Source organism: Mauremys reevesii, linkage group 2 (assembly GCF_016161935.1).
Source record: "Mauremys reevesii isolate NIE-2019 linkage group 2, ASM1616193v1, whole genome shotgun sequence".
In the NCBI taxonomy this organism is placed as follows: domain Eukaryota; kingdom Metazoa; phylum Chordata; order Testudines; family Geoemydidae; genus Mauremys; species Mauremys reevesii.
The window spans coordinates 179,685,369-179,694,330 of NC_052624.1; the positions used below are offsets into that span (position 1 = coordinate 179,685,369).

An 8,962-nucleotide genomic window follows, 5' to 3' on the forward strand; every position below is an offset into this window, starting at 1 on the left:
CTGGAGTATGCGGTTACTATGGCCCATATTTTTAAAGGTATTTAGGCATTGCCTGTTGGTGTCTTCTAAGTGCCTAAATTCCTTTTGAAAATGAGATTTAGGCTCCTAAATCATTTAAATGTTGCAACACCTAAATACGTTTTAAAATATGGGTCTGTCTGAGGCTCCAGCCCTTGAAGGCACTGTTCAACCAGAGCACATGCAGCTTCCAAAGAGTGTTCATGGCACTGGACAAAAGCAGAGATCTCTCATGCAGGCTTGTGCTCCGTGTGTTTTCTGAACAAGATTCTTGTGTGTCTTGTGCCTGCTTTGGCTGACTGGGTTTTGGTTCTTTCCCCAACCCTGTTCCTCTGCCTTAAGTCTTATTTCTGGTATTGCTTTCCAGTCTGAGTGAATAATCTATGAACTGAAACTTGCTGAAAGAACTGCATTGTTTTACCTAAAGCTGGTGTTCTCCAAATAAGCTTCATGCTTGCTTGCCCCTTGGTGTAAAAAATAAAATAGAGAACCGGAATAGCAGATCTGCTCAGCAGTTGAAGTATACTTCCTACCGCTTGTGACCAAGCACAAAACCCACATTGGAATTTTTGTGTATAATTATCAGGGATCATAGAAATCAGTTTGCCACAAAAAAATGAGGAATTTGCATTTTTATAGCGAATCTTTAGTTTTTACATTTTGTGAAAAAATAAAAACATACAGTAGGACCCCGTTTACCCAAGCCTCCATTATCCAGCTCTCCGTATAAACCAAACTGGGGCTGAAGGGCTCTGGTTTCACCAGAGACCCGTCAACCGGGCTGAAGCTCTCTGGATTATCCAAAGTTTTGATTATCTGATCTGGCCCCGATCCCAATTAGAGTGGGTAAACAGGGTTCCACTATATCAATAAAACATATTGAATTTACATCATAATATGGCTAGAGAAACTGAAGGTCAGCCTTTCATTTTAATCGTGGAAAAACAGATTTTTTTTATCCAAGATCTTTTTTTATCAAGAAAAACTAGGATCTCTGATAATTATCTCTAAATTAGCTATATGTAGTAACATGTATTTTAACAAATTTCAACAAAATAGTAAAATTAACTTTTCACATCTCATAGCACCAGAGATCTGTACTACCTCATGCTGAGTGTTAATGTATTTCACATTGGCTGTTGGGTTGGGGCAATCCAAAATCCCTGATGCCTGTGTAGTTAGTTGTTGTGAATAAATCTGTGGTTAATTGTTACTGATCCAATGTGATATTATTTAAAAGGTGATATTTTGACTAGGGCAGACAGGAAATTGTTAAGGTGAAACTGTAAAGTGAAGAAGCAAACCAAAGTATTTTTGAAGTTAGTGATATGTTTTTTCCCCTCTTTCTCAGCAGTGATGTAGACATGGAAACAGATCACTACTCCAATGGAGTTGCAGAGACTTCATCCAATGGCTTCCTAAATGGTAGTTCTAAACATGATCACGAAATGGAAGAATGTGACACAGAAATGGGTCTGCAGTGATATTTCTTACATTTTTAATAAAAAGTGATGGCAACAAGGTTATGTTTTTACTTGCAATGCTTCCCAAATTGAAAATTAGTGACTTGACTGAAATCTTAACTTTCCATTTTGCTAGTATTGTACTATATGTAACTCTCGTAACTCTATCTGGCATGATGTTAATCTGAAAACAAGCAGGGGAGAGGGGAATATTGTAATAGATACTTTAAAAAAAAAAAAAATCAAATAAGCGGCACACAACTTCAGTTGGAAACCATCATGCTTTTTGTTTAGTTCATTGATGTTAGCACTGATTTTTTTCCCCCTGAAAACTCAACTTTAGTTGATAGCATTACAACCAATATCTGTTATTGGACCAACTTCTGTTGGTAAGAGACAAGCTTTCAAAGAGCTCTTCTTCAGGTCTGGGAAACTACAAGATTTGAACAGATTGTTTAGCATAAGTAGTTAACACACATTTCAAGGGACCATTCAAGATGAGGTGGCCTTTTAATACCTCTCATAGAGAGAAAAGGAAGTAAGGGGCAGCAGCTGGGGGAGGGGCAGGAGGAGAGAGGTTGTTTAGTGGATTACAGATTGTTGTAATAAGCCATAAATCTAGTGACTCTGTTCAGTCCTTGATTTTTAGTGTCTAGCAGAGTAATGAATATAAGCTCCCAGGCTTGTCTTTGAAACTGTTGTCCAGGTTTCCTTGGAGGATAAGGACTGAGAGAGGGAGCTCTTTAAGTGTTCACCCACAGGTGATATGGTGTCTGTCTTTTATCATTATGCTTGTGAGAGTTCATTCGAGAGTGTAGTGATTGTCTGAGGTTTCACCCACATAGTCGTTACTGGGGCATTTGGTGCACTAGATGAGGTATACCACATGTTTTGATAAGCATGTGTAGAGACCTATAGGTATGGAAAGGTATATTGATAATTGTAGCAGTGGGTGTCAAGTATCAGAGGGGTAGCCGTGTTAGTCTGGTTCTGTAAAAGCAGCAAAGAATCCTGTGGCACCTTATAGACTAACAGACGTTTTGCAGCATGAGCTTTCGTGGGTGAATACCCACTTCTTCGGATGCAAGTGCATGCTGCAAAACGTCTGTTAGTCTATAAGGTGCCACAGGATTCTTTGCTGCTGTAGCAGTGGGGATATGTTTGCAGGTTTTGCATTTTGTTCTGGTGCTCCTTTGAGTTGGTGTCTCCTGGTATGTGGGCAACTTGCATCTGATGAGCTTGGAGAGGTGGTGGTTGTTGGTGGTTTGAAGGCCAGAAGAGGGGGTTTAGGAAAGATTTATTTCAGGATGGGGTCCCCAAAATGGCCTACACTAAAGAATTCGGGAGATGTTTTAGGACAATCTTCTTTTTCTATGGACAGAAACAGGAAGGGTTGATGAGATTTGAAATGGTTCTGCTTTCCACAAAAGAGAAATTTCATATTTTCCACATTTGACTTATAGTCCTACGTTAAAAAGTAACTATGTAAAAATGGCCCAATCTTTCTTACTCATCAGATCTGTTCAGTGTGCACTCATACCTGTTGACTTGAGTGACACGTAAGTTTAACAGCTTCTTTTAGAGACAGCACAGCTAAGAGGAAGTTGTTAACTAAATTTTAATTATAGGTCCTATCAAATGTACCTGTTCAACCATGCTGAAGGCATTGAGGGTTACACTGGTGTAAATAGGCCATAATTTGGCCTCACTAAATCTTTCATACTCCTCATGTGTGAGACAGAGAGAATCCAGTTTGACAGTCAATTCCTGTATTTGCAGGGCTGCGTGTTGGAAAAAAATTTTTTTTTAAACTTAAAGTGAGACAAACATATGGATTTTTTTTGTAGACTTTCAGAGTACAACAGTTCTTAAAAAGATCTGTGAAACTGCTCCAGTCTCAGAGCATACACTAGTGCTGTTCTGCAGCTTCCCTAGTAAACTAACACAGTACTTCTGTTCCCAGTACTGAAAGAGAGTCATCTGAATCCTCAGTCTTACCCTGTATATTACATTGCTGAAACTGAATAACAAGATCTGGTTTGTGTTCGAAAAACCACTTCTTTACTCTCTTGCAGCCTTTTCCACAGAGGCTTTCTGTGATAGACATGAAACAGCTGCACAGGGTACAGAGTTGCTTTTTTTTAATTTAGTTGTTTACAGCCTCTGGAAAATCAAGTCCTAGACTGGGCTCCAGCTAGCAACAGATATCGCTTCTTCAAGACTCGTGGGTGTTTCACTTCTGTAAAAGAAATGTGGCTTCTTGGACTACCCAGAATACTTTACACCCCACAGTTTGAGAACTATTTTATGATATTTTGTTTTTTGAACTCTTTCCAATTTCTCTGTAGAGTAATGTATACATGAGTGTATGATTGAAGTAACCAGAGATCTGTTTTGGAGGTGACAGTTCACTTACCTAAGATAATTGTGGTAAAAATGACTCTTACAATTTGCTGAACACTATTGAAAGCTAGATTGTTATTATCACAAGCAAATTATGTACAGACTAGACTAGTTTTAAAGGGATAGGGAGGATGGCTTTGTGGCTAAAGCACAAGTCAGAGTTGGAGATCTTAATTCTGTTCCATAGCCACCCATGTAATCTTGGTAAGTCAGCTAACTTCTCCGTACCTTAGGTTATTTATCTGTAAAAACAGGGATAACACTAATCTCATAACATGTTGAAATTGATTAATGTTCATAAAGTGCTTTGAAATCCCTTGGTGGAAAATATTAGAAGTGGGAAGTACTATCACCTGTAATTGTGCCAATTTTCAATGCTCAAATAAGATTTAAAAAAAACTCTAGTTTTTAGCCAGTACCCTTTTATGATCTGAGACTTAAGATTAGTTGACATTTATGCCTGCTGTAATATTTTTAGCTTTTTCCCCAAGGGTCCTGTTGATTCCTAGTGACTATGAAGTGACAGTGGACTTGCAGACATAAAGTATGTTTCTGGGGTTAGCTCTGTAGCAGTGTCTGATCTGTTAATCTCCTTGTTTTGACAGTTCCGAATTTGTAATGCTGGGTGCTAATGTGAACAGGCAACTAGAATTGTTGCCCCGTCCCCGCCGCCTCTCCCCAGTAGAGAATAGGCTTCCTCATTAGGCTTGGTCTATTCAGTGTTGCACCAGTTTAACTAAACATGTCTTTAAACCAGATGCATGAGGTTTTTGGGCATTTTAATTAAATCTGTTAAACTAATGCCATTTCTGTAGGTAGAGACTTTAGTAATTATTTAAATAGCTCCACAGCTGTGTACTGTACACCAGACAGTGTGCCAAGAATCCTGCTCCTGAATTGCTTTCATTCTGAGATCGCATATCTGCTCCTGATTACATGAATTAATCTGTTGGCAGAAACTTATTAGTACCGTACATTTATACTGCCATACTGTATTAGTGATGATGGTTTGTCATTCTTGCAGAAGTTGACTCAAGTCAGTTAAGACGTCAACTATGTGGAGGTAGCCAAGCAGCCATTGAAAGAATGATCCATTTTGGAAGAGAATTGCAGGCAATGAGTGAACAACTAAGGAGAGAATGTGGCAAAAACACAACAAATAAGAAAATGCTGAAGGTATGGCAATATTTTACATTCGTGTTTTTGGTGACTGCACTTCCAAATGGAATTTTGCAATATCTGCTGCATTGACCAAAGAGAGTTTTTTGCTTCTTTTTTTTCCTTCATGAAAATAAGAGCTATTGCAATATTTTTCTATTCTGAGGAGCATGGCTTCCCATCTTCTGTACAGCAGTTTTATAGTCTGAATATATAAGGTGAACATTACTCTGGCAATAGGGTAAGTGACAAACGTTAAAAATTCTTTTTTAAAAATTTCTAGATTTAAAAATACAAGGCATAGAGTATCCTCCTCAAATACAATAAATCACATAGTTGCCTCCCAATAAATCTAGAATGTGGACTACATATGTGCCATTTTGAGTTCCGGTAGGGTAAATATTGGACCCAGTGAAGAAGCAGAACACGGAGTGCTCTATCAAGGGAGCATACATGTGTGTGAAATGTTTTCTCTCTTTGGGTGGGTGGGAAGCATAGAGAAAATCTTTTTGTCAGGTTTTTTTTTCCTTATAATTTCTCCATCTGCTTTTTATTGTTACATGAGACTGGTGGAAAATAATTCCCATACAAAAACCATATTGAGTTTTGCTAGCTGAAACAAGCACTGTATTATAAATACAGTTTTTAAACCTCTTTTGCTCTCCTTGTCACAATACTTTTTATCTAAGTCCTTTTCACACATTGAAAATAACTTTTTTAGGTTTTTCTAATATTACGAAGTTGCAGGTTGCTGGGCTAAATGGCATGAGCTGAGTTTTCTTAGAGTTTTGGGCACATGCCCATATCATACGGTATCTCTGTATGCTGATTTATTAACAAAGTGCATTTGCAGCCTCTTATGGCAGACAGCTAAATTTTAGTTCTAGATTAGAATGAATGAGGAAAATAGCTTTGTCAGTACTAACTGGATCTAGCGTGTGAGTTTTAGATGGAAGATTAGTGTTCAGTTTTGTTTTCTAACAGGATGCATTCAGTTTACTTGCATATTCGGATCCTTGGAGCAGTCCAGTTGGAAACCAGCTTGATCCAATACAGAGAGAACCTGTGTGCTCTGTACTTAATAGTGCAATACTTGGTAAGTATATATGCTTTTTTGCTTCTTGGCATGTTTGTTCAGGCAAGTGGTGCTTGTAAGCACAAATGACTGTGTATTCTGCAATAGGTAGAGTTGAATAATCACTGTACCTGAAATAAACTGAGACAAAATCCGCAAACCAGAGTTTTGACAGACTTGAGTGTTGAAGACCCATGGCACAATGGACAACCCAACCCCCCCCCTAAACTGAACAGATTACATCAGCCCTGTGAATTACAGACAGTGCATCGCAGAAGAGAAACAGAATAAAATTCTGTGATGTTGCTTTTGCAGTAATTTATCATAAAACCCTGGTATTGGGGTCAGTCCTCATTCATGGTTATTAATGCCACAACTATATTGCTTTGCTTCTCTCAGAGCTGAGAGCGTATCAGAGTATATACGCCTTTCACCATTAAAGTCAGCAATTTTTCAGATTACTACAGTACAAGTTGATAATCGCAATGGTTATTTCATGTATAGGCAATGCTGCAGTATCAGAAACCATTCTGTGGTAACTTGGTAAATAATGGCTTATGGGCAACCACAGTTCATCATACAGCAAGACTTATCTTTTGATAAATATCTAAAACCTCATGCACAAAGGAAATGCAACAGGTTAATGATTTCAAACAATTAGTAGTAGTATGAAATGTGCATGTTGTATTATACATCCAAACTTACCTAAATCACAGATCCGCAGTTTGTTACTGTATAGTTGAAAGGCTTACAGTGTGTGAAACTGGGTAGATCTTCGATCTGTTCCAGTATGCCAACTCCATTCCTAGTGCTGTGTCCTAGAAAGTGATTTACATGCTAAATTTTTAAAGATCTATTACACATCTGCATTGTTGAATCTTTTCAGAGACCCACAATCTGCCAAAGCAGCCACCACTTGCCCTAGCAATGGGACAGGCTTCACAGTGTCTAGGATTGATGGCGCGTTCGGGAATTGGGTCGTGTGCATTTGCCACAGTGGAAGACTATCTACACTAGCTATGCATTTGAAGATCTCAAGTATGTATTGTGGCATATTCAACATGGAGGTAGATCAGCTCTGCTGACTGGAATTTGGATCTTTTAATTATGTACTAAGGACAGGTCTGTCGCTTTATGTTGCTTCCTAGTTTACAGCATGATGCAAATGATTTTCTAACTTAGTGTTAGGAGAAATTTTCCATCTTTAACCTCTTAGACAACTAAGAGTTAAAAGTATCACTGATAATGTCAGACATCCAAATTGACAATTACAAATTCTTTAAATGATTGTTCAAAACAAACCAAAAATCCTACCACTTTGAGGTGGGGCAGAAGAATAGAAAATGTTGTGGATGTGTTAGCATGTGGGTGATGTAAACTTCAAGCAGGATGACTTGCCAACCTCCACCCTCATTATTACATAGTTCAATCAGTGTAACTTGCAAAATGCATAAACACCTGATAGTTTGGATATATAGTGTTGATGGGAAGAAATATTTTTTAATGTGTACTGTAAAACTTGAAATACTCAGGAGCTGAGTGAATATGTTTGTTGCTACTTACAATCCCTACCTGTTGATCTTAGTAGTTTTTGTTTTAACATGGTCTTTTCAACTTTCTTTAACTACAGACAACTTCTGTTATAGACTCACCAGTTTAACTGTTGTATAATAACAGTATTACATGTCACAGTGTGGTTACGACCTCTATTTATATAAAAACCAAATATTAGTCAATTTACAGTCTTAATTTAATCTTTGTACACCTTGCATTTTTAAAAGTGCTTAAATGAGTACTATATTGCAATAAAATGTAGTGATATCATAATTAACCAGCCATTAAAAACTTACTTCTACAGATATTAGAAGCATGGATTTGTATGCTATACTGATTCTACTTTCTGTTCTAGCTTTTGAAACTGATGTGAATTGATCACTTTAATTATGTACAGGGCAGAAGCATCAAGTAATTGTAGAAAGTTAAAATAGCTTAAAAGCTGCTTTCTCATGAGCAAAATACTGCCTGCTTCCAGCTGTGTTATTGCTTGGGATATACTCCAGCTTCCCCAGTCTTTGGGTTTCAGCTGAACATGCCAACAATTTGTGAAGTGCTGTGAGGGAGCCATCAAGGAAATGCTTTCAACCTCCTACTTGCCCTAAAATATAAGATTTAATTTAATCAAACCCAAAGAGCACTGACACTAGATTTCAGAAAAGGAAATGTAAAAAAGATGCTAGTCATCAGACTCTGAATTTTAATTTCTGTACTTATATTAGTCAGCAAGAAAGCCAGTGAGTCACAGAAGACATCCAAAAGTAAAAAGTGTGATTAAAGGGCAACAGAAAAACTACAGCAGGTAAGGTAGTGTACTAAAAGGGAATATGAAAAGTGAATACTCAGCTTCAAACCCTCTAAGGCAATGCAGTGAGTCAACAGGCGGCAGCAGGAATGATCCTGCTAATTCAACCAGGAAAATTAACACACCGCTTCTGTTAACACAGTTCTAGTAAACTAGATGCATAATTTTGCTTGAGACTTAGTTTGCCAGTCCCTTAGTAGATAATGCAGGAATATTGCCAAGGATTAGCAACTGCCTGAGAGAGAAAACAGATCACCTTTCAACATGGCAAAAGGTTAAAGTGCTAGGACATAAGTTCCCTCCTATCCCTGGTGGAATATTAGATTTGTGAAAAATTGGTGAGTAGATAATTTGAGGGCTGAGAATCTGGCCTTTTACTTGCCTTAAGTCTGATATAGAGCACTTCTATAGAAAACATTAAACCTGAGCTCACAGCTTAGCCATCAGAATGAAGTTACACAGCAACTTCAGAGACTTTCATCTTTT

The 8,962-nt window shown here is 37.8% G+C and overlaps 1 protein-coding gene across 4 annotated transcripts in view; it reads left to right on the forward strand.

The window, feature by feature from the left end:
• Positions 1 to 7,853, forward strand: part of RANBP9 (RAN binding protein 9) — a 59,112-nt gene extending 51,259 nt beyond the window's left edge. Inside the window, exons 11-14 of one of the 4 annotated variants that reach the window (XM_039523574.1) lie at positions 1,370 to 1,443; positions 4,909 to 5,060; positions 6,027 to 6,138; positions 7,004 to 7,853. In XM_039523574.1, the coding sequence (XP_039379508.1) occupies positions 1,370 to 1,443; positions 4,909 to 5,060; positions 6,027 to 6,138; positions 7,004 to 7,134 (469 nt within the window). In that variant the 3' untranslated portion in view covers positions 7,135 to 7,853. Of the gene's footprint in view, positions 1 to 1,369; positions 1,492 to 4,908; positions 5,061 to 6,026; positions 6,139 to 7,003 lie in introns of all 4 variants that reach the window. The other 3 variants (XM_039523575.1, XM_039523572.1, XM_039523573.1) reach the window with 3 other exon arrangements.
• The last annotated feature ends 1,109 nt before the right edge of the window (positions 7,854 to 8,962 follow it).